Source organism: Pyxicephalus adspersus, chromosome Z (assembly GCF_032062135.1).
Source record: "Pyxicephalus adspersus chromosome Z, UCB_Pads_2.0, whole genome shotgun sequence".
Taxonomy (NCBI): domain Eukaryota; kingdom Metazoa; phylum Chordata; class Amphibia; order Anura; family Pyxicephalidae; genus Pyxicephalus; species Pyxicephalus adspersus.
The window spans coordinates 26,508,980-26,536,574 of NC_092871.1; the positions used below are offsets into that span (position 1 = coordinate 26,508,980).

A 27,595-nucleotide genomic window follows, 5' to 3' on the forward strand; every position below is an offset into this window, starting at 1 on the left:
TACATCTGGAAACAGACTGCCCTGGGTAACATCTACAGTACTGATGTGATGCTGAATCCACCATGACTGAAAGAAAAAAAAAATCCAATAAGTGTAAAGGGCAGGCCAGGGACAGTAGGCAAAAGGAGCAAGATGATAGCGGAGATCCTTCACCCTAGAAATAAGATGGACCCAGATTTGATGCAGCTTCAAATGCAAAATGTTAGAAGCATTTCCTGTACAGTAGAAAAGCTTGCACCACTGCGAAAGACTGAAAGTAAAATGTAAGTTCACCATTAAGAATATTGGGTATCACTCAAAGTTGAGTTGAAGGCTTACAACAAAATAAATTGCTAGACATTGGAGTGTTCTGGTAGAACACAAACGCAAAATCTTTTGACAAATATGTCCTCCTCTTGCATCAAGCTAATTTTTAATTTGTGAACACTACCGCCTTCTTCCCAACATCTTTATTTTGACAAATAAAGATATAGATATCCCGGGGATGATGTAACTCCCATTTAAAATAGGTACATTGGTAGTAATTACTTCAAAAAAGGAGGGGAGCTAAACCTGGAAGAAATGATGAGGAAGATGGTGGTGGCAGCAAGAGTAGCATACTGGTAGTCAAGAATACTTGCACATTATGGCACTTTTTTTTTCTTAATTTGATCCTAAATTTGATCTCTTAACTAAATTTATCAGTTTAACCTCTACATGAAAGCTTGATAGCTCAGCGATGCAGAGTTACATCTTTCACTACTTTTCTTTGGTGCATTAAACAGGCACAGCACAGCAGTGGTTCGTTGAAAGCCATGTCTGCCCCTAAGGACCTATTTAGAAAGCGTGAAGGCTATGTAATTGTTCAGTTTGTCATTAACAAGTAGAACAGAAGTCCAGTAGGGGTGTAATAATGTTACCCTCCAAGTGTTAGGAAAGCACAATATAGGTCACCTTCCACTAGAGAACTCCAGAATTTTTTAGCTTTGTGATTTCTAGTTACACCCCTGCATAAAAATATTTTCATTTCTGCTAACACACCCTACACTATAAACTGCATAAGAGGTAAATATATAAGAGCTGAAAGGTTTCTAAATGTCCACAATTATAGGCACCTGAATAATCTGACCGACTCCTTCTATACAAAGAATCATTGTAAATGTACAGAAATGGAAGAAACACGCTGTCCTACTGATCAGAAAATATTTCCTTTGGACTATTTTCATGCCTCAGACTTCTTATCTGATTTTTTTTCATAGAATGCTTTATGTTTCTTTCCACAAACAGCCATTTCTTCAGAAAATATATTTTATTTAATATATAGCTACCATTTTTTTCTATAAAAAGTGCAGACTAAAATGCCCTTGACATCTATTGTGGAAACATTACGAGAGGAAATGGTCAGAGGTTGCAAAACAAGGATTTATTACATTTTTGGGGGATTTGGCTTCGCTTGTGTCAGCTAGATTTGCTTTGCTAAAGCATTCCTTTTAATATCTGAAGTCTAGGCAGACCCAAATCCCATGAACCCTGGTTTATAACATCCTTTAAAGTTATTATTTACATGTTACCGGTTTTACTTTAATTTACAAAATATGAGAACACCTTAAAACAAACAAAAAAGGGAAACAAGCAGTGAGAACAGTTTGTTCTGCTCTAGAGAAATGTAACCTAAAATATTCTGAATTACTCAAAGCAGAAAAGTTCTCAGGGAAAATAGATTTTAGGATTACTTCAATGATAGGTAGCAGAAGAGCTGACAGCGGGCTCAGAGATGTCAAAGGTTGGGGCAGAGGGTTCTAAGATTGACCATGTTCAGCCATTCATAAGCATGTCTATTATTATTATTAATATTAAAGAGTATTCATATTGCCCCAACATATTATATAGCGCTGTACATTAAATAGGGGTTGCAAATGACAGACAGATATAGACAGTGACCCAGGATTAGGAGAGGACCCTGCCCAGAAGGGCTTACGATCTACGTTAAACCCTTCTGATAGGCTGCATCTGGTTAAGACAAGTTAGTCCAGAAGATTACTATGGGGACCAAGGGCCCCTGCTTCTCTTTCTGAGCCCCATAAAAGGCTTTGTAGGCTGCTATGGATATTGTTATGGCCTTTCAGTAAGAGAAAGTAAAAATCTTTTAAGCACCTTCTCGGTCAACCTATGAAAAAATTTGCTAATGCACAGCAGTGGAATCAATGAAATGTATTAAAATTTCATATTTGGCTATGATGATTTGGCTCACTACAATTTTAAAATGAGAATTTCTCAGTTGTATCCCAAGATATTTGTCCCTCAAATGTCATCTGATCCCAAGAGAAAATGGGAAAAGAGAACAGGGGTGCAATTCTAAAACCAAGCCCATTGTCAGTCAGAACTTTTCTTATGGCTTAGTGGGTTGCAATAAGACAATAGGCAGTTTTTAAAGCTACTCTACTTTTTTAACACAAACACAGCCTTAGAAAACCCATTGCTTTAAAGGTAAACTTGTTTTTGGGTCAATTCCAGTTCATTTTAACAATTATATATAAGCACATTTTATAAAATTATAAGCACAAACAACCTTGATGTACAGAATATGAAAATGGCTTACAGAGTACTATGGTTAGCTACATAGAAAGCTCCAGTGGAGCGCTCTGATAAGAAATGAATTACCCCTCTGACGCATTCATTTGTGGTATTAATTTTAGCTTGAGCTACTAAGCTCTGTTAACAACAAGCTTTTAGAACAGGAAAATGGAGCCAAAATCTTCTTATTTTTTCACGCACCATTTCCTTTTCTGACTTTCATTAGTCCAGCCATTCTCGAATAGAGATCTTCCAGCGGTCGCTAGGAGTTCTTTGAACCGGTACTGACTGACCTTCAATTTGATGATACCTGCATAGTTTGGGGGCCAACACCATGTGTAGAACCAGCTGCATGATTCTAATGATGTTTTAGTTGTCTGTAAAGTGGTAGCCACCGCAGTTGCTTTTGCTGGCCATGCTAATGAGACTTTTTATCCACTGACCCCAAATGAATTGTAGGAGTCCTTTGAGATCTGAACATTATTTTTAGGGTTCATCAGGGGTGAAATGGTTCAGAAAGGCTGGTTCAGACTATACCAAACAAAGAGAAATATATTATCAAAAATATATACAAACATCTTCAAAGCCAGGTTGAATCAGATTGGAAACGGAGCTGGTCAAACTGCAGAAGTAGCTTCAAAGTCTTTAAGTCTTTAATTTCCTTATATCAAACAGCTCAAATGCAGGAATAAGCAATCAATAGTGGGGTAATTGTGTATGGTTGTAACACTTAGAACAAAATATACTCTGTAAGTAACCAGTATGTATTAGAGTATATAAGAACTTTAGAAGAAACTCTCACAAATCTTGTCTGTATATGTGTTTATGGAGAATCCCACAAATATGTATAAATAGCTTGTTTGATCACTTAGTAACTTGTGATCAGGATTAATGTGTTTGCCAGCAAGTGTGAATGATTTCACAGATGCTAAATATTACCATTCTGATCCCTCATCAAAGGCAATACTACAATCTAAATATGTGCAACTTGTTCAGCCCAGTAGCTTCTGAACTTCAGCCAAAATTGTGGGTGAGTGAGAATAGCCCAGCATCATTTCTGTCATTCATGAACAGACATCAGTGCAGGCTCAGGCAATGGCTATCTCGCTCACCTCGAGTTGCGGTTGCAGATTTTTAAAACTGCTTAGCGAAGCTTGCACTAAATCCACACATTGGTAATATGGTAATATCAAATCAGACGGATGTAAAAGGTACAAAATAATGTAGCTCCATAAATTTGAATACATCATTAATGCCAAAGTAACCCTGACGCACATACCTATCCGTACTCCCTCGCTGGGCACCACTATCTTTTTTTCTTCCTGTGATCAGCAACAATCCTCAGCCATCCTAACTAGCCATGCCAAGGTGACGTGTATTCTGCACAGGCGCATAGGAGTTCATCCATCCCAGCACAGGCAAGGGAAGCCGGAATCGCTGGGTTTCCCTGGCAGCTAAAACAAACGCTGCGCATGCGTAGCTAAGCCTTTTCGCAAATTCCTGGCGCAATGAGACACATAAAGTGGGATATTGTCCATTTCTGCCTGAGTCAGTAAAGTTCAAAGTGGGACACTATTTATTAGTGGGATGTTATATTTAATACTACTCTTTTTTTACTGATTCTGCTAGCCATGTTGTATCATTTTAAAAACGGGGGGATTTGAAGCCTTTTTATATAAAATAGTAAGTTTCTATGTAATGGTCAGATATGAGAGAAGAGTGAACTTTACTGACTGGGACCTCTATTTTCGACTCCGCAGATGGGCTAACTCTGCCGCCCTCCTTAGAGCCTGCTACAGAGTTGATGTTGTACTATCACTACCACCTAAAGCTGAGGCTGTGAACTGTAGGAAGGAATTATTTTGCTGAACTTGAAATATATTTACATTTAATTCAAACTTGCCCTAAAAAAACAAGATATCTGACATTTCCTCAAACATTCCCTGGTGGTAATCAATTACTGCCATTGAAACACAAGGGCCAGGAGGATCCACAACTGGGAATGTTTGCGGGAATGTCAGATTGCCTGTTTTATAAATAGACCCCAAACCGAGTTTTAATATGCCTATACCTGTTTTAGGTCATTGACGATACAAACAGTGACCACGGATCAGGATGACCGCTTCCAAAATAAGTCACCAATGGTAGCTTCTAAATTTCTATCTGACAGGTTTTTCCAGCACTTCCACCTCTAGATTTTAGACTACATCATTTTCAAATCCTTATAAATCAGACAGAAAGGTAACAGAAGATATCTGTTCTAAGGGTACTTTATTAACCACAAACAAAAATTCTAAAATATAGTCCAAAACTACCTCGAGACACTATTCCAAGTTATTAATTGCCTCCTTGAAAGTAATTTAAAAGAATTATTATAGGCATAGTGTACTGTAGAGCATGCTTCAAAAGGTAGAGCACATTGTAATGTTTTATGTTTTCACACTTCTGGTTTGATTTATCAACTATTTTTATTTTCCGTGGTAAAAGTAATTACATATAAAACCCGAAGTAAGATAATGCTGAAATATAAATCATCAGAGGTTCAGGCAGTTCACTTTCTGGACATCCAGTGTCTACCGTAGAAAAACTGGCAGAGAAAAGAGCCCATGAATTCATGCCATGCACAGGACTGTTTTTACAACAAGGCTAAAATTAACTAGTCCATATAAACGAACTCTAATATATATATATGATGCTAATTATAGCTTTAATGCAGTTGTCAACCAATCCATATTTATTTAAATATAGGTTGTTCATTTTTCAGAAACAGTAGTGTGCTTGGCTTTTAACGAATAACAGTTAAAGGAAATCCTTTTCTGTACTTAGAGTTAAAATACCTTTGCAGTTATTATTCTTTCTTTTTTAGAGATAAGCACAATGATTTCTATTTTACTGTGAATCTAACAGATGGTTATAAAGCAAGCAAATCTGCTACTTTTCAGATAAATCATGACTTACTTAAAGGAAAACTCCACTTTATTATTTTTATTATTATTATTAAACAGGATTTTTTATAGCGCCAACATATTACGCAGCGCTGTACATTAAACACTTTTGTTGATAGAACAAAAATAATAGCTACACAAGGCATTTTACAATTAAAAGTTAATCAACATTATCTTTACAAGTTCATTTGCAGCTGCTATGATGATCCAAAACTCTAAAAAATCAAATGTCACTTCCTTGTAATATGGCAGCCTGCAGGCATTGCCCCTGATTCATCAAGCAGAATTGGATGATCGCTCGCGCATTCGTATTCGCGATCCGAAATCGCATTGTGTCTGTGTGCAGAATACCCACATAAATCTTCTGTACATGACTCACTGCTTCTTCCAGACATCTGTCACAAGTCAAAGTACAGGCATCCCCCAAATAGGAGTTTTACTTTAGTGAGATAATTTGTAAGTTTATTTTCTTCCACAAAGGATTGTAGATATTACTTACTGTAGGAAAGGTTTAGGGATGAGAGACCAAATTTATAAAATTTGGTCTTGTGGCAAATTGGGACCTTCTCTCTTACCAAACATGTAGGTGAGAACGGCCTTTGTAAATTCAGCCGGCGAGACCAAATTTTTTAGACCTGCAAGACCAATCAGGGGAGCGGAGCTCTCAGCTCCGCTCCCCTGATTGTTCTTGCAGCCCTTTACTAGTTGTATGTGTTCGTGGATAGATTTTCTCTATGCAAGAACACAGGAGTCCTGTGTTCCTGGATGGAGAAACCTTTCTTCCTATCTTACTTCATTCATTTTTGAATGAAGCCGTGAGAATCCTCCTCTTTGTGAGAGATCCCCGGGCACTACAGGTCAGAAGGAGGATTTCCACGGCTGAATTTATGAATGCAGCCGCGGTAATGCTCCTATAGTGAGTTCCTGGATTTTCGCAGACTCATCAGAACTTCAAGGAAATTTTTGCGAGAATGCCAGAGGCATTCTCGCTCATCACTAGCAAGGTTCTAAGCAACTTTTTTTTTTTTATCCTTACATTTGCCTACTACTTCCTACGCTAGGCACTGAGAGGAGTTTCAGGTGAACCCTTGGTTTTTGCAGACCATTGCAAATGTTTATGCAGATGTTTTGCAGATAATTATAATGCCTGAAAATAGTAAAAAAAAGAACTGACATAGGTCAGGAGACATCTTTAATATGTTTAGCTGCTGTAAAGGTTTCTGGGTATCAGGCAGTTGAACCCAGTCCTTTGCCATGTCGGAGGGTCATTGTATTGTCTTCAGAGCTTCTGGTGCAGCCTGCTCCCAACACTGTAAAGCTGCGTACACACTGCCAATTTTTGTCGTTGGAAAGGATCTTTCACGATCCTTTCCAACGACAAGGGAGTGCACGATGCATGAACCGTGCTGTACATACAGCACCGTTCATGCTCTATGGAGAGGGGAGGGGGAGAGCGACGGAGCGGCACCCTGCTGCGCGCTCTCCCCTTCACTTTCATTACGATCGGCTGTCGTCCATCGTCCGTGGATCCGGCAGGTCGGTCGTCCGGACGATGGAAGACACCGACTGTACACACGGCAGATTTTCGCCCGATAATTGGCCGATGCCGATTATCGGGAGATAAAAATCTGACGTGTGTACGTAGCTTTACACTAACTTGAATGCCTGCAATCCTGATGCTGTGAAAAAAAACAAATCCATCATTTCTTTTCAGCTTCTGAAATGATCAGATTGCTGTGGTTTGTAGCTTTGCAAAAAAAAAAAAAAAAAAAAAGAAACTTGAAAGGGGAAGAAGGCTTTGACTTTGCACCAAGACGACAGACAACTCTCCTACCTTTTCCTAATTTAATCACATTCATTATCAAATACAAAAGCAAGAAACTGCTTAACCAACTAAAGTTTCTTACAATGCAAAACTTTAAATTCAAATGTAGGTGATAAAATGCAATAATTATCAATTAAATGATAGGCATATATCTTTTTTACCTCAGGTTATAACTCCTTGCATATCAATCCTGATCAAAACCAATAAAATTGTAGCATAATCTGAATATTGTTAATAGCTCTATGGCAAAAAATCTACTACTCTTGAGTAAAGTTTCTGGACTAATAGTTCACTTTCTTCAGGTAAGTCAGCCTGGAAATCATTATGTGAATACCATCTAGCTGTTAGACATAAAAAAAGAAAGTAAAGTTGTCTGAAATGAATATATAAGAGTGTGTCTCAATATCTTCTGGAAAATCCCATTCGATGTGCATTAGTGAATTATCTCTAGTACTTTGATATCACCCACTGAAGAATGAACTCATCTGGCTGCATATTAATGCTTAAAAAGAACAGGTTTCAGATTAAGGCATGTGAAATGCAAGGGCACGAGTCCTTCAATATGGATGAAATCTGAGTCATAACCTGCTGAAATGGTTTCAGAACTCATTTCCAATTTTCTGCTTAAACCTTTCTTCTTTGCCTTGGCCATTAATTTTTAACAGGCCTTGGTCTTTTAGAGGGGGCAAATAAAACCTGCAGTGGAGATTAACTACAAAGTGCTACACCGGGGGAGAATGACTCTGGTATCCTTCAACATGCTGTAGGGGGCTAATGAAACCCAAATATAAATGCAATTTCTGTACCATGATGAGGACTGACAAAGACTGTATAAGCAGTTTATGGCCTTGGCCAGCAAAAGTAATTTAACAAGACAGAATCTGGATGGCTAAATATTTAGCACTTTTCTTCGTATCTTACTACACTTGTTACATTTTATTGCCATATACAACACCAAAAATATACTTATTTTTTATGAATTTATTTTTGGGGATTATGTTATGGTAATTTTTGTAATAGCAGGGCAGGCAGAGGAAATCTATTTCTGTCAGAGGTAAGGTATTCAGGATTCAAGGATTTTCAGTTTTTCCTAGGTCATAGGTTCATTTTTTGAGAACTGAAATAATAAAATTGTTACCATATTGTGGTCCAAGAAAAGAATTTCTAGAATTGTGAAATGTCAGCAAAGGCTAGGTTCAGACCTGCAACAAAATGAGCAATCCTGTGCAGCTCCCGCAGGCTGGAACCTTGCCAACCGATTGGTCAAAACTACCCCAGTGCTTGTAAATTTGACAGCATATGACAGTGAGTGGTACTGTACTGCTCACTGACGTACTCATTTCTTCTCTTTTGGGCTGCCCACATGAAGATTCTCACCCAAAGAAGCAGTTCAGTAGCATGAGGAAGCAATAACCGCACCACATCACTGCTATTCTGAATGTAGCCTAAATAATACTGCTACATATTTATTATATTACATCGCTGGTGCATCAACTGCAAATAAAATCCATTGAGAAATTTGGCGCCATGGTCTAAAACAGCGGTCGCCAAACTTTTTGGTCCCGCAGACCACTAAAACCACTTTGACAACTGAGGAGCCAGGAACCTCTCCCATAATGATGTCATAACCCTGCCTGCGATGGTAGAGTGGGTGGGTTGTGTCGTGAAACACAGCCAGTTCCCTGAGCCAGGGATTTGCATGTGGGATGTGGTCCGTGGCTCAGACCAGTGCCTCCCCGGCGGGGTCCTTCCCCTGACCCCGTTAGGGCGTGCACCATCCAGAGCCGCGGACCACCGGTTGGCCACTGCTGGTCTAAAGCAGAATTGCCTAACCTTTTCTGGTTTTTGCAGGTGATGGAGGCCCCAGAACTATGCAGTCATCATCAAATCAGCAACTTTTAAAGGAACCCCCAGCAACATTTGGAGGAACCTTGAGATTCCATGGAACCGGGCTAACAATGGCTGGTCTAAACACCGTTGTTTAAACTTTCTGCTCTGCTTTTGTGGGTTAATTTCATTTTGTGGGTCAATTTATTTTCTTGCGTGTTAAATTTAAAAACTTCCCCAATGTTACCATTCCGTCCACAGATCATTTGTTCAGCAGCCTGCATCATCAAAAGCTTCTCTTAACCATAAAGTTTCCACCTTTCTCTGGAAACCCTGCACAGACACTGAGGCTGTCACATCTGAAGGAGATTTTAGAGTATGTGCTGCAGCCAATAACTAGATTAGTTCCTGTATTCAATTATGTTGGCTGCTAGCACTATTTGAACCTCCCTAGTTCCAGGCTCTGCTTGCTGGATCTTTAGCTTGTTACCCAAGACTCTATCCATCTATACTCTTCCATTAATTGCCTTTTTGGATAACTGACCTCAGCTTGACCTAGATCCTGCTCCTCATCTTTCTTACTGCCTTGACCTTGGACTGTCCAGACCTGGATTCTTGCTTGCCACCTGCCCCGACCTTAGTCACTGTTAACCTTGTCTCCTGTCGGCAGCTTACCCAGTACCTGATCTTTGGTTGTCCCTACACCAAAGCCCTCTATTCCACTTTCTCCATTGGAAAAGCCTGGGGCAACGCCCTGGTCTTCTCCCCACAGCAAAATAGTCCCATGGCCACTAGAATTACCGGCTCATATCTCCTTCTGGGGTGCTCTGGTGAAAGTCAGAAAACACTTAGACTCTACGCAGCAGATATTCCTGCGTCACCTGCCAAGAGGTGCAGCCCAAACACCCAAATACAGCACATTGTGGATTCTCTTATTTCTGTGATCTTTGGAAAAGCAAAGAGAAAAAAAATTTTGATTTTAGTTTCTTTTTTTTTTAGCAGACCAACTACTACTGGTTCTCTTGCTCTTACAGTCTTACCTGGGCAAACACCTCCACCCTTAACATGCACATGCTCCAGTTTCCATAAGTGTCTCTACAGTCACACAGTCAGTGTGCTATTATCTGCAAATGATTAGCAGACTTTGCACTTAGACACAAAGTCAAGTGGTGACCCATCCCAAACTTGTTCACAACTCAAATGGAGACCCAACCCACTGTTTAAGAAAGAGAGATCACTCAAGCAAAGTGTCTTTTTATTTAACCAGATGACACATGACAAAAATGATATAACACTTCCCTGCTCCAGATTTGTTTTATTCTTCATCTTCTGTAAAGCCAAAGTTATCTAGAGTTATTCTGTCAAAGCCTATTGAGCCATTTAGGCTTTCTGTCTTTTCATGTCTGTTTGTGATCTTTGTATTCGACGTTTCATGACGAATACAGAGATCACAAACTGGAAGATTCATGAGACTTCTAAGAACATTCAGTTCTAGGAGTGAAAAGGCTGCATTAAATTTCCTGGAGAGGAGAATAACAGTGCACAAAGTTCTACCAAGACCTAAAATACAAAACATAATACGATGAATATTATTTCCAGAGGCAATATTTTCAATAACGGAAAACAATGTGAGAAAAAAACAAAAATGTTGTTTGCATTCCAAAGTAAAGAACCATAATTAAAACAATGGGGTTGATTTACTCAACAAATAGAGGTTGTTCACTAAGCAAAGAGAACATTCACTTTGAATGATAGTAGACAAAGTGAACTTGTGTTCACCTTGAATACCCAATCATGTACAGGTAAAACGAGGAAGGGGGGCAGCTGTTTACCCTTTCTGTATTTCATCTAGAATTAAAAAAATAAGGTTTTGCCATTTAGGTATATTTTAATTCCCCTTCTTTTCATGTTTCTTCTTTCCAATCTGTCCTTCTTAATAGCAGATTTATATTTCATGTCCTGCCCTTACCCCAGTCACCTGGCTAGCCCTTACATCACATTACCTAGACCAGGCGTTATAACGCTGTGCACTAAAACAATTAACATTGAGTGGGTAAATGACACTAATAGCACATTATTAACCAACTACAATGTACAAACTACACATCTATAGAATCGGTGACATCTCCCATTGCCACATCCTGCCATTTGTGTATGTCATGACTCTTTAAGGGCAATGGAAAATAAATCTTGAGGAGGAAAATCAATTATAATTTCTTTTCAGCTTGCAATGGGCCCATACTCCACATAATTAATTATTGTGTATAAACAGACAGAAAAAACATGGCTTAAATTTTGGGCTTTCAGATTGACAATGTCTAAAGGTAATCTAAAACAGGGTAAAGGTAACTTATCCCTACTCCTAGCACATCAATACAGCCGACCCCATGAAAAAGGTTCAAATATATACATAAAAAAGAGAAGACTTGGGTTTCAAGCAGCTAATCAAATTGTGAAACATATCACAGATTAGGTAAATGAAAACATCCAAACACATAATTGATAGAGAGGTTAGTCCCATTACTATCATGGGTTATATGACCATTACTGTACAGGGAATTCTCTATATATTACAAAGAAAGTTGGAAGATGTCTAAAGGTATGTGTGCTGAATCCTCTTGTGTTCCCTTAGGGCACTTTAAATCTGAGTTTAGTCATGGATTAAACTCTTTACTTCAACCAATCATGTGCTAGCAGAAATCCTTTTTTTTTGTGTTTCTCCAGGGTGAATTACCTTCACTTCCTGTAGATTTATTAGGAAGTGAGAGGATATTTTTCCAATGTAAATCAGAATAAATCTTCTAAACAGGAATTTGGGATTTATTATCACTTTCATTTCTGGTAATATTAGTGATCAGGATAATAAGAGGGAATAAATCTTGTTAACAGGGACAGTGATAACAACTTGATAACCACTATATCTAAAACTAAAAGATTTTCCTTAAATATTCTTTAAATATAACTGACAAAATGCATCACAAACATGACATAGTATAGAGGTGAATGTATAAACAGTGATGTCCTACTTTTCATTATTAAAAGAATCTTCCAGTACACAACTGAAACCCAGCTACTGATAAATTCTGAAGGTTTTATACACTGCTGAACTTTTACAGCTAGGTCAGTTTAAGACTTGTATAGTGGTTACGGGCTGTCAGCACAGTATTGATTTGAGAATGCTAAAAGCTATCCATTTCATATATATTTTCCCTAAATACAATTGAACAAATTGTTGGTCCTTGGCCAACTCTTTTCTTTTGACCTATGTGCAAAACGTAGAATGCCAAGGCTAAAAAAGAAACCTCTTTCACTGTACTGTTTATCATCAGAATTACACATGATGAAATCCTATATCCTTCATGCAACATGCCACAGCTGCATACAACAATGGTAATAGAACTCAATTATGTCTGAAGTATGGGACCACTGTGAAATGAAAGCCTGCATGAAAACAGACCAAGCTACTTCCAAGTAGAGTCTCGTACCAAAGAATTACAGTGTAAAACAAATATCTGACTGGTTATCTAAGGGGTTTAAAAAATGCCAAAAGGTTGAAGATTTTCATAAGAACTTCTAACTTCCATTTCTTTGATTTACTATTTTACATAGTATATAGAATTTGAGAGCCAGTGGCAAATATAGCTTTGGAGTAGTCCATATAACAGAATAAATATTCAGAAGTGCTAATGATAATGTTTGGGGAAATAGATGTTAGTCTATACCTGTCATTTGCTGAATAAACGGAAGGTTCTGCCCTTTGAAACAAGTGGTATTCTAGGGTACAGTTTCCTAAACAATGGGAGAAATTTCTGAGCCCCATACTAAGTGAACTACCTGGGTTCCCCTTCCCTGTTTAAAAGCTCCAGAACTGCAAAAGCCAATCTCTAGGAAAAAAGATTACCTTGTTGCCACAGTAGTTTTACAACAACCAACCCCCTAACCACCTATATCCTTTTCAAGGGTATTAAATGTAATGAAGCTCTGGTTCCAAAGGGATTCTTTTCCAAAACAGCAGAAACTCCCCAGACTTGTCAGCACCATATAACACTGAGTCAGTTCAGGGGATAAAATTTAGTACAGAAGTACCCCTTGTTCCCTTTGATAGGAGCCATGAACAGTAGTACAGGCACCCCTGTAGGTACTGTTACTTCAAATGAACCTGCACACCCATTCAGAAAATCCTGCCAAAAAGTACCGGTACATACCCCAAGCTAGAATTCAAAATTCAATAACCAACAGATTGCTTTGCTTGAATCTTCTATGCAGCAAAAAAAAAAAAAAAAGCAATGACAGTCCTACTCTATCAAAAAGATAATGGATATCTGTTTAGGAATTTTTCCCAAATGCTTTATAATAAAAGAAGATCCTAAGAAATATGAGATTTCCTCCCCCCAAAAAGATAACAGTGCCATTATCTGTAATTTGAAGTGCCTGTGAATATGGATTTGTGTGAATAAACACATCAGTTGTGTAGACTTAAAAAGTTTCCACATGGACAGAATGATAACCGACCAACACACATGAGTTATAGGATCCGCTCGGGTAATGTGTATTACTCCTGTACCTTCCTCTCCATATGTTACTGGTTACTGACTATTCATCACTTAATAAAACAAACTATTTTATTACAGTTTATTGTATAAAGTGTTTGCAATGGATTCCTTTGATAGCAGGCCAGCTCAGAGCAGAGTGATTACCTAATGGAACTGTAAACGTAAAATGTGCACTGAATTGCCATGGGACTGATTGTAGAGAAAAGCCATTTTCCAGCCATAATGACTTTACCTTGCCGGACTTACTCAGATTACTTAAGATTACAAAAAAATGTGAGGAATGGCTGGTCCTGTTGTGGAATGTTTTTTATTAAATATTTTCCAGAAAGCATGCAACACTGAACACAAGGTATTTTCAGGCAAATAAACAACTCTTCAATAGCAAGGACATACACCGTGCCCCATTATCTGATTTTAGGACTCTATGGCCAAGACTATCAATGGGAAAATAGATTACAAACAGGCTAATTCAATAATACAGGGCTCAGGGTAATGGTGACAGAATCCCATAGCAACAAATTGATGAGATTAGGTCAGTAAAAGATTGATGGACAGATATAGATGGGAACTTCCTATTTCTTGTTTGGTATAATCTCACTTTGTATCAGCCAACCACTTAGTCTTAGTAGAATTTTATAGTAGGGGAAAGAAATAGGAGGGAAAAGAGGGTTTTATTTAGGCAAACATATATTTCAGTGACAAATTTTAACAGATTCAACAAGTGGCAACCATAATAGAATACAATGACGTTAAGTTTTATAGTATATACCCCTACAGTGTTTGTGGGGTTTATTGAGATTCATAACAAAACAAAATTCTCCTTATCAAAAAGTCAATTATCACATATAGGGGTACCATAAATTGAAACGTTTGTAGGCAGAATAACGGTCTCAAATTCTGACGCGTTTCACCTTTCCTAGGCTTCTTCAGGGGAATGCGAGACTGTATGTGGCAGATTGAGTCCCAGATTTGGGGTTATAATTCCCTTTACAACAAGCAGGGATTTTTTCAAGAGATAAATCAGTGGTGCAAGGGGAATGGTTGATTTTAAATCAAATATTTGGGGTGCTTGGTGGAACAGCTTAAGCAGACTAGCAACTGAGGTTTCTGGCTGCTGGATGCAATCTAGAAGTAAAAGATTGTTCTGAATGACTTTTATGGGTTGCTGTATTTTATATGTTTATAAATTATATATATTATTATATATGTTTATAAATTATATATTTTATATGTTATGATGTTATCACTCTGGGGGAAGCTTCTTCCCTTTTGAGTGACACACGGCTCCCGCGGTCCAGAGTCCGTGAATTTAGTGGTCCATGACAGCCAAAAGGTTGGGGACCACTGACTTAGACAATAATGAGCATTTACCTTTGCAGTGCATGGATAGCCACACTGAAAGGGTCTCTTAGGATTCTAATGATACATTTGTTTTACAGGCAAAAAATTAGACATCCTCCCCTGGAGTTTTCACTTGATTGTTGCCCATACCATTCCTTCATCAGGTTGTTGTAAATTTTGTTTGACGAATTGATTATTTTAGTCCTTCCATGCAGGACCTCAGAGGCTGCCACCCACACATGCTCTAGAACTTACATCCTGCACTTCGTAGATCCCTGCCATGGTCTGCACATATGAAGAGATATAAAATAGAACACAATTGACAGATTCAATCAAACCTTTAAAATGAAAATTAGATTAAAATAAGAAAATTAACAAATTATGGCTTCTGCTGTTTAAAGTGGAACACCAGACAAACAGTTTAGAACACATACTTGTAATTTTGATAACTTAGAGTATTTTTTAATTTGGTTATGATGAGTCGCTTGCTCTTAAATGATTTTTGCATTATTATTGCCCACCAGTAGATGGAGCTGTGTCCTTATGTTATTATGTATTCCTTATTATATAATACTCATGTCTCTTGTCCCCAGTAGCAAGAGTTTGTTACACATCTTGCATTAGACTTAGTGCCATCTCTTGGTGTGACCCAAAAATAAATCAAGGTCTTTTTCTAATTTTTTTCTGGTTTATACTCTAGTATATAAAGTAGTTTAGTTTTATATGAATATGTATATGTGTGTGTATATGTATATATATATATATATTTACACACACATACATATATACCTTTCCAGTGGTCCAACTTAATCTCTGTCTTTTTGCTGGTGTCATTGAAATTCTCCCCAACATTTATGAACAAGTAGTAGCAATAAACACTTTCATTTTGCCAAATTTCATTGGCTGCTTTATGAACAGCCCCATTTCATTAACTTGCAGTAGTTTAAAAAACACAAATTTATACCCTGCAGCTTATCAGAGGCATAATGTAACTCAATGACATACTAAAAGTTCTGCAAATAAAAGATGATAATAAAGCATCCTGACCACATTAACGCAACTTTGAAGCATAATTTATTATTTGAAAGATATTGGTACTGCTTATGAAAAGATGTTGGTACCTATACTTCTTCAGCAACTGCTAATGTGCTGAACACATGTGAATTGTTATAGGCATTGAGTTAGACCAAACTAATTAAATCAAATGTGGCTGGCATAGTTAGAACATCTTAAAAAATACCGCTCGTAAAAATAATCAGGTTTCAAAGCCATCATCGTGAGCGCCTGGGATAGAGGGTGTTTTAATTCCAGAAGATTTGTCAGAGTACAATGTGGTGACATAATGCTAGCCGTTAATATTCAGGATAGCAGTTTTATCTGCATTACCTTTCAAAACAGAGCTCCTACAATGAATATGCACTGATTAATAGCCAATAAAATACCCAGAGCTCTGAGACTAGAAAATCATTTCCAGTAGCTTATGAAAAAATGCTGGAATGTAGGCTGTTTTTTCACCTGCTTTCAAAGGAAATTCTTGGCTATTAACCACCAAATCCTCCCTTAAGTCAGTCTACATAACAGGTTAGAAGACAGTGCCAGGTTTAAATTAGACCAACACAAACTTCAAAGCAACAGCGCCCCCTAGTGACAAGATCCCCGTATGACATGGAAATTGGAAACAGACTTGTAATAAATAGTTTGCTATTAATGCTGATGGTGCTTGAACATCAATAGCTGCTTTAGGTCGCTCAATGTTGATTATAGTCACATTTTTAAAAAATAAGTTTTATTTGATTATTATTATGATATGGTACTAATGATTGACCAATAATAAGATCCACATGGCAAAAGAATTGCTCAAAAAGTCATACTTATGCAAAGCAACATAAGTTACCATTTGACAGTAATTCTTGGTGGCCTTTAAACAGTGCTTGTAAGACACATTTGTCTTGAATGTCCAATAGATTAGATTAGCTTTTTTAAGCCCTGAAAATACCTTTTGGGTCTTAGGGAACCCCTCTATAATTAGTAAATTCTAAGCTTACAGTACAAATAGTTCCAGAGTTAAGGACATCCAACATATTGGCGACTCCTAGATATAGGAACGGGGCTTCCCTGCTCACACATGTCCATGACGGAGGCTTGATGGGGAGGAAGGGGCGATTCACATGACTTGCAGAAATGTCTTTTAAAAAAACACAGCTGAGTTTTAGGGGCTGAGCTGTTCTGCAACCTGTTGTAACTCTTTAATGACCAAGACAAACTCTGCAGTTGTTTCCTTTTGCATAACAAATCACAGCTTGCTCCAGAAGTAAATAATGTCTAGGCTCCATAAAGATTTTTTTTTTTTGCTTTGTTTGTGATTAAGTCACAGTGAGGATTTTTTTACAGTAACTGACACCACACTGCCTAATATTATGTTGGGACAAGCATCTGTCCTAATTACATTTATTAAAATAATGTACCTGTTCTGACTTACAAATTCAACTTAAGAACAAACCTACAGTCCCTACAATCTTGTATGTAACCCGGGGACTGCCTATACATTCACCTGGTGGCTAATAGGAAGAATGCCTCATACATTGCTGGTCAGTGGGAAGAATGTCACCCTTAGACAGCCAAAAAATCCACTGTGTGGTTAAAGTGACCTGAGAGCCACAAATCGCTTGTTGCTTACGCAACCCCCAGCAACCTGAAGGAACCCTGGTTGAGAAACACTGGATTGAGTGCTTCTGAAAATCACTTATGATATGATACCAAAACATGACAACTAATAGAATCTAAATGGCAAAATATTTGCTTAAAAAGATATGATAATACATAGCAAGTAAAACATTGCAATGTTGCTGTAATTTTTTTTTTTAGTGGTCTTCAAACAGTGATTCGGATAATTTGTGTCTCAAGGGTCCCATATATGTTGGCTGTCTTGAAAACTGCTCATTAAGAATCTGCCTATACATCTGTTGCATGACATGCTTTCCAAAAGCACTTATGCATGTAGCTTTTTCCTGGTACACATATGTCATGCATTTTCTTTATATTAATTACATTTTCTGAATTTTTTCTTACAACTTCTGTCACTTGCAACAGAAAATATTATGTGTAACATTATGATCAACACCAGAACAGACTTGGTAGGAAATGAGTTATAAGGATGTGTGGCACAAATTAAACTCATCCTATACTGCCTAACCAAAATATATTACCAAATGCTATGGGTCCTGAATTTTACACATTCTTATTATATCAATAAGCCTTAAAGTATTACATGTGCTGCTCATGAACACAAAGTATTTCCTATGGAATACCGGGTGTGTGTGTTTGGAGAGATGGGAACCCCCATTGAAGAACTACAATGGTACAAAGCTTCATTTGTGCCTATTCACACCTATGTGCTACACACATTACCACATATGGAAATCCATGCAATGAACATCTCTAACTTGCCATCTTTGGAATGAATGCATGTTCAAAACACCTGTGCATGCTTGGCACATTTGTTTCTATACCCCTTCTCATTCTCCTACAGTCAATTTTTTGGGGGAAGACAATTAGCCTAACTGCAACTGTTTTTGGAATGTGGGAGGAAATCTAAGCAAGCACATACAAACTCACAAACATGTAGATACGTGCGCTATGAAGGTCAGAGTGCTAACCTTTGAGCCACCGTGCTGCCCAGGTAATGATTGTGCTGAATAGGTTTTTTTTTTTCTATTAAGGAATAAAACACAGGAAAATTTGCATGTATTGTGATTGTAGACTGCATAGGTTTTTGTTTATTGTTATATTGCCTAAATAATTTGCTTTTCTGAAAACATTTTCATGTGCATTGCCCCGACTCACTAACTTGCAACCGAACCTAAATTAGCTGTGAGAGGTTCTATTACAAGCCCTTGCCAACCCCACTACACCCGTGCCACTCAAAGGGGAAGACACCTCCCCCAGAGTGACGTTATCATAACGGAACCTGCCCACTCTCCCATAGCGGGTCTAAGCCTGCGATGGGAGAGAGGGTGGGTTGTGTTCAGAGACATGCGTGCCCACTCCCGAAAAAAGTGGGGGCACGTTCCTACCCGTGCCTGCCCCACTACACCTCTGTTTAAGATATCAATAAAAGTGTTTAAAAAATACAAACTTTCCCTGTTGGACATTATATATTATTATATGTGTGAATAACAAAGACTTCCTCTGGCCACTTAATTAGGTATACCTGTTTACCTGCTTGTGAACTAAATATGTAAGCTGCTCTGAGCAGGGTCCTCTCCTCCTCCTGTGTCACTGTCAGTATCTGTCGGTCATTTGCAACCCCTATTTAATGTACAGTGCTGCGTAATATGTTGGGGCTAAATAAATCCTGTTTAATATTAATCTAATCAGCTATACTGCTCTAATTCAGTTCATTTAGGTATGTGGACATTTTCAAGACAACCTGCTGAAGTTCAAAGTGAGCATGAGAATAGGATAGAAAGGTGATTTAAGTGACTTTGAACATAGCAAGGCTGTTGGTGCCAGGCAGATTGGTCTGTGTATTTTAGAAACTGTTGATGTGCCAAGATGTTCATACAACCATATCTAGGGGTTTACAAAAAATGATCTGAAAAAAGGAAAATGCCCAGTGAGCAATTCTCATGGGGAAAATGCCTTGTTGATGCCAATGGTCAAAAGAGAATGGCCAGACTGGTTTGAGATAAAAGAAAGGCAACAATAACCCAAACACCCACTTAAGCTGAAGATACTTAGATAACTGAGTCAAACTATAGGCAGGGTTTTTATTAGGATAAAAAAAAATGTGAACAGTTTCAATTATTAAAACAATACAATTTATTTTAAATTTATGGATAAAAACAATACAAGAACTCATCTTGAAAGCTGCACTTGAAAATTACAGGTATTACTCCCCTCATCTGCATGTTCATAAATTTAAAAAAACGCTCCTAGCATATGGCACCAGCTCCGAGCATATGGCACAGCTGGCACACAAATGGATCAGTTAAATTTTGAAATCCCCACATATGTCTAAACTTATTACAGGCCGGACTACCAGAGACCACAAGCTTGCCATTCTGACCCACCCGAGGTTTTACATATAAATACATTTCCCTCCAGTGCTTACTTTGCCCAAAAGATAATCACGGATAACCCCGCCTAAATGGAAAAAGCAAACAAAGTATCTGGCTATTGACAAAAACTTCTCCACAGCCATGTGAAGCTAATCCATGTCCTCATTTCATAAATGACATTTGTTTTTCACTGTGCAGATTTTTGTTAAAGCAGCAACTAAGCTTCAAAGTACTTCAAAAAGAAACTTCTGACAATGGAAAGGTTTAATGAGTCAAACAAACCCTGCAGACAGGGACAGATTTCTGAATGAGCTAACTAGTAATGTGGGGGAGGGAGGAATTAATCATTTACTATTGCTGTACCTACATCTGTTTTTTTCATGGCTAACACACCAGGCCTGTGTTATGCACCATTTAATGGGGAGCAAACGATTCCCGACAAGGGAAAAGAGAGTGGTTTGCAAGGAAGCATTGTTTACCTATAATACCCTGTCCATCCTTTTGTTGTAGTGGATATCGATAAGTGACAGCAAAACTAACAATATATATTCCTTTAAAGGGAAACATCATGATTTTCTGTAATTTAACATTTTTAATATACATGCACACACACATTTTAAAAACTTCTAATGTATGACAAAGGATTCCCAGAGCACTGCAGGGTTTCAGGCACATCATTGGCTTTCTGGTATATCTTGACAATAACATATTGAAAAGAGACACCTGTTAAGGGGTGAATCGCTGCTCTGAATAATTTCCTTTTGTTTGGATTTTATATTAAGCTATTGGGCTCTGTACAAAAATGTTTATTCCAGCAAAAGACAAGGTGAAACAGCAAAAATGTGAAACGGAGTTGAATGTTCCACCTGCTTTCTACCTGTGAAAATGAAAATCATTCACATGGAATATTGATGACTCTAATAAAAAAAACACCTGCACAAAACTGTACAACCTTTTCTGAATTAAAATTTTTTTACTTACTTATTTTAATCCCACTATGCACTTATCAGCCCTCAAACTGAAAAGTATTGATATTCATGCCATGTCACCACACCTTCAAGACATCTATCGTAACAAGGACCTAAGAGAGGGACTTTTCAGTTAATGGTCTCCCATAATGGAAGATACCATAATGGTTTGGCATCTGTTAGTGGAATTTTACCCTCTACTTAAGAATCTTTACATCTGATGACTTTTGGGCAATTCGTATGCTTGCATCCTCTGACTTGCTCGGTTGTTGTGATTGCGGGTGAGAAGTGAGGGTGAGTGATTGCAAATTCACAGTTTACTCCCTTTAGCAGCTAATCTGCAAATACCTCTACATAGAAAAGGAGTGCAAATTGTCCTAGAGAATATTAGGATTTTTTGAACGGTTATATATTTTTTAACTGTTCTTGAATTCACTTATCTATAAGCAACCTTTGTTTTAAGAATAAATCTTTAATTGCCAAAATAATTTCAGAGAATTATAGTTCTGCCAAAAAAGCAGACAATGCCTGCTAACATGGTTTGGAAAATGTGAAGAGGAGCCTAGAGCTCCACCTGCTGACTCAGTAGCAGAAATGTTCATACTCAATATTTCACTATTACACACCCAAACAGAATATTAAAAAAAATTCGATTTATTTAGGCATGACCTTATTGGATCTGTATAACATCAATATATTCCTTGCAATATCATAGCACAATTAGAGAAATACACAAAAAAAAAAAAAAATCACATCAAACATTTTTAAGGAGAAACTGCACATTACCACACCTTTCTCCTTTAATTGGAGTTGGCAGAATATTGTAGGTCCTGCTACAAAAGGTTGTATTTGCACACTTGTTTGACAGGTGTAATACAACAGTTAAATACTCTTTAAAGATCCAATATATGTAACACAAAATACCCGACAGTCATCAGTAATTCTGATAACATACAAGCTGGAGGGTCATTTGCACCTAGTCTTGTTAGGTGTGAGTATTTTAAACAAATAATTGACTTCTTTGCATTGTGCCCAATGTTTGTGTGCAAATAAAGCTTCTCCATAATTGTTGCAATGATTTATTTCGGCTACTTTAACATTCATTGGAATAATTCTGGAATGTTTCAGTATAGTTTATAAAAATTTTTGCAAGCTGCCTGGTGTAGAGAACATTTTACATGCTAGATATCTATCTTTCTGACCTTCATTTTTCCTATCATTCCTTTCCCAGACATTGCCTGTTTTGCAGTGCAATCTAATTTAGGTTTGTAGGATGTGTGTTCACTTTGTCTTTTATAGCATTTAATAAATAGTCAGTCCCATAAGTCTTGGTATAACTGTCTGCCTTGGGCTATCCACATTACCAACAAGTGAGAGTTACAACTTTATTATACCCATATGAATATTCCTATAGAAGAAGTTGTAGGATGGCATGGCCAAAGATACTGTTATAGCTAATGATAATTGATCTTTGTTGTTAGCCCAATATTTGTGGTCTACAAACATTCCTAATTTAGATCTGGATTGTATTTATTAAACCTATATGTCTGGACAAGATAAAAAATATTTGGTATGTCTTTGTAATCTTTGTAATAAATAAAAAGTTTCATCATGTTATGTATCTTCTGCAAAAACAGAAAAATAAGATTTTTGTCTAATTCAGGCTAACAAGTCATTTTTTTCTGTAATAAAATTTCCTGCTGGTCTACAAAACACCTTTACCTATGTTATGAGGATGAGAAAATAGGAAGGTGTTCTGTCTGAGATTTCAGTGGAACAGGAAGAAAGTTAGAAGCATTCGGGATTACTGGCAGATTGATAGGAATTCTTCAGTACTTATTATTATTTATCAGTATTTATATAGCACCAACATATTACAGAGCGCTGTACATTCAATAAGGATTGCAAATGACAGATAGATACAGACAGTGACACAGGAGGAGGAGAATACCCCTAAAGATTATACAAAACATTTTGTAGTGTTTTTTTTTTATATATGTCTACTGTGCTTTCTATAGATTTGCCATACTATTCTGAGAATTCTTTGCTGTTACAACCTGAGAATCCTTTGCTAATACAACCTGAGTTAAATGTTATTTGTGATAAATATATAGGAAAAAATCAAACACAAAATCAGCTTAATCATATAAAAACAATAAAACCGATCAAACTTTTTACAGCTGCCTATGAGGTCAAATTTACCAGGGAAAAAGGGGGTAAGAGCACTCCATAAAATGACACCTTAGATCTAATATGGGCTGTACTTGTGTTAAATATTTACGTAAACATCTATTTATGATTTTACATTTATTAGAAAAGATCCAAAAACAGAATTTCCTTGCATTTTCTCATTCTATTTAGATTCTATTTGTGTGAGAGGGGCATGTTAACTACAACCAATGTCTGACCCCTAATACACAGGAGAACAATGCAGGTTAAGCTGTAAATTCCAGATCTAGACTCAGCAAAGCCGCACAGCTCATGCAGCTGATGAGAATTACCAGATACCTACTAATACACATCATTCACAAAAATACCATTTAGCCTCCCACGCCACAAAAGGAAAGAATCGTAAAGGCAGGGATCACCCCACTGGCATGTGGTTTTACTAGTTTAATTGCTCCAGTTATTTATTACTGATGAATTCTACTTTCATTTTTTTTTCAGGTACACAAGGACAAGTTCATATAAGAGAAGTGTGGGCTTTATCCTAAATCTTTATATCTCTAAACTAAATCCAATATCCATGAATATTTCACTTCTCATGCAAATTTCAACTTGAGATATTAAAGTAAGAATAACCCCCAATAAAAAACCTCTTCAATCTCTTCTACTGATTGCAAAATAGGTCACAATTTAGTTCAGTTTTATTACCATTTAATCTGTAGTAGTATCACCCTTTTATGGATCTTCTTGCAAAAGTGCACAGACTATCACCATGTAAAGTTTTATTGTATGTAGTTCATGACTTAGAAGTATTTGTGTGGGTGGGAAGGGGTTTGCATTAAAACTCCACTTACATCAGTGATTTTCTACTGCACATACCCAGGCAGAGTGCAGTATACCGCCCATGCGTTCCAAGTAAAGTCATTTTTTGTCTTGTGTTTTCATGCACTGCACATGTGCAGAGAGACAGCATTGTACTGTGCATGTGTGTGGATTCACACCATTATTAATATTATTTATATAGCGCCATCATATTACCCAGCGCTGTACAAATTCCATAGTCCTGACACTAACTGTCCCTCAAAGGGGCTCACAATCTAACATCTTCATATTTCTTTATTACAGTTTAAGGTCACTTTTTTGTGGCAAGGCAATTAGCTTATAACTGCATGTTTTTGGAATGTGGGAAGAAACCGGAGTACCCGAAGGAAACCCACACAGACACGGGGAGAACCTGCAAACTCCATGCAGATAGTGCCCTGGCCAGGATTCGAACCTGGGACCTAGCGCTGCAAAGGTTAATCTCTAGTCCTGACCCAGAACTAACACAAGGGTGTTTTTTCATTACTTTCATACTTTTAGAAGGTTTCCTAGGGAGTACTTTGGCATGCTCATTTGCTTGGTATTTTAAAGCACAGTAATCACATATTGTAAGTAGCCATGTATTTTGTTACATGTGTAGAATTTGTATATTGATCACATATTGATCTTATTAATGCTTATTTGGGTATTTGTCACTTTATTTTTGTACTCATTTGTTCTATTTTTAATTCTGTATAATTGTTTTATTGTTATTTATTTTTAGTATTCTTCATCATTATGATCGCCGCAATCCCCTGAGGAAGCCTTGTAGGTGAAACACGTCGGGAATTTGAGATAAGCCCTAAAAAATCCTTGATCACTCTTCACAAGTGTAAAAACTACATATTGGTACATTATGTTTACGAATTGAATAATGTTTAGTTCGGAATTTCTATGTCTATAATAGAACTACAACAATCTTTTGATCATAAATGTTAATCCTTCCTTTGCCTTTAAAAGCCTACTTACTTTTCTACTTCTTTCTTTACTCCATAGAATAGTGTATGAATATGTAGCTACCATACAGGAAGAAGATACAAACATTTTATAAACTTATTTTTCGGATAGAACAATGGAAAGTGAAGCAAGCGTTTGGTTAGTTGCACTTTAGGTTTAGAAAATGGAAGGATTTCTACAACAAGAGGAAACTGTGAATAATATGACAATGAAGATACTATAAGTTTTGCCTGTATGGAACACTACGAGCTCCATTTATAAAACAAGGAATCAGACATTCCTGCAAACATTCCCCCATGGGAATCTTTCAGGTCTATAAGTTCCAATGGTAGTAAATGATTCTCCGCCAGGGAACGTTTAAAGGAATATCAGATTGTATTTTTGTTTGAATACAGCGCAAAATATGTATATGCAACATTTCATATTTATTAAAAAAAAACACTAATAATAATTAATAAAATGGCTATTTGCCTTAAGGTTTGATTGAATTTATGTGATGCGTAAATCTTTTTTATATATATATACTGAATCTATATTTGTTCAATAAAATTACAAATAAAATGGCTATTTGTTTTAACCCTAACTATAATAAACAACGAAAACATAACAAAAAAACACTTTACCAGGGAATCTGTCATAATAGTCAATATTGGGGTTTCCTTATAGTACAAAGGGGCAAAATGGCAGCCTAAAACGTGCAATTTTAGAACCAGCAATGATGCCTTACATACGTTCTCAACAGGTACATTTTAATTTCACCCAAATCTATTATTTCAGGAGGGTTAATAGCCCACATAGCCTAATATCTTATCTAGGCAATACAGTGTTCAACCCAGAAATGTATTTAAGCTGGATGGGAAGAAATTGTTGGCGGGTGGTGGGCCCCTGTAATATGACCCAACTCATCAGTAACCACCCAAAAACGGCCAGGTGGTTACTGACAAATTCCGGGTGCTGCGCACGGCTAAAAGGGGCTGGGGAGAACACTGCAAAATTATGAAAATATTTGCAATCTGTAATGGCCATTGTAAGTCAGAACAACTTACTATTTGCTGTTGAGTTGAGATTATGGAGAACACAGTAGAAGATGGCAGTTGGCTTTGCTATAAACATGATGCTGTCCCCAAAAGCCAGAGAAGAGATCTACCAGTCCATTGAATAGGAGCCTGCAGTGTGTGATTTGGCCAAGAGACAGATGTGGTGCAGAAGCGATCAGCACTCTCTCATTGTGGAGGAAAAGATCCCCCTGGCCACACGGATTCTGGTTGTGTGCTAAAATGCTCATTGTAGTAGATAGTAAACTAGGAAACAATGAAGAAGGATGCAGTCATGAGCAAAGCTGGCCAAAGACATTCAAAGTAGCTTGGATGTTAGGTAATCTGATAACCAAAAGACCTTTTCCCTCCTTACTACAATGACATTGAAATGCATGCTTGCAGAAAACAGCCCCCAGCCTGTTCCCAATTCGGATTAGCTTTGTCTTCTCCATTGAAATAATGTGGTCAGCTGCCAGCACACATTCTTGACCCTCACTGATTAAAGAGGCCCTGTCACAATAAATTATCATTTATAGTAATTCAGAAACCATCTCCATGTCTGCTATTTGTCCGAGAATGCTAATGTTTTACTTGATCGTCATAAGTGGCTGCTATCTTCTTTCAATTTATTGGTATTTGCAAACTGAGATGCTGCACAGCGATGGGCATATATCAAAGGCAAAAATGCTTGGGATGTATGAGATGATGGCAGACACAATTCTACAATCTGTCTGCCTAAACTTATTTTACTGGTCTGCTACAAAAACAGCACTGTCACATCCCCCAAATGTGAATGTGGCTCAGAAAGATCATCCAGAAAAAACCCAGCCTGGCCCAATATGAAATACCCACCCCACGTACAATAAAGCACACTTCCATACTTCAAAGGCTTGTGTAAGGCCATCTGAATGTTACACAAGTTTACAATGAAAAGCAGTCCAATAAAAACAGAGAACAATCCTCCATCCCCTGGAATTCTCTTAAAAATACATGCAAGGAAAGAAAATGAATGAGCTGGAATCCCCAGTCTGACACAGTATTGACTGTTTAATATTCAGTTAAGCAGCTGTGTGTTTTCTTTTCACCTACCTGATTGACGTGATTCAATTTATCAATGATCTGGTTAATTACGGGCTCAGTACTCCTGGCTTTTCCTTCTTGGTTGCTTGTTTGAACCTTTAAGCCATTTTTCACTGTGTTAGGATTGAATCTGAAAGAATATTGACAGATCACAAAGATGTTAGGATTGATCTGCTTAGTGCTGCCAGTTAGGAAATTCCACAAGCAAGGTTAAAGGAAAAAACATCACCTACTAAGACTGTGTCACTTTTATGTTTCAGGTTTTAAAAGTTGTATCATAGATAGTATAAGGTGGTCACGTATGCAAGCATGATCTGACCAACCTTAGGAGTCTGCCAGCGCATTGCTAAGTATGAACTGTCACTGCTGCATACAGAGAGACAAAGAGAGAACAAAATAGAGAAATAAAGAGAAAAAAGAAA

General features: G+C 37.4%; 1 protein-coding gene across 1 annotated transcript in view; it reads right to left on the reverse strand.

Moving 5' to 3' along the window:
• GPC3 (glypican 3) overlaps positions 1 to 27,595 on the reverse strand; it is a 242,922-nt gene that overhangs the window by 70,880 nt on the left and 144,447 nt on the right. Inside the window, exon 6 of the mRNA XM_072430796.1 lies at positions 27,183 to 27,303. Coding sequence (XP_072286897.1) covers positions 27,183 to 27,303 — 121 coding nt within the window. The remainder of the gene's footprint in view (positions 1 to 27,182; positions 27,304 to 27,595) is intronic.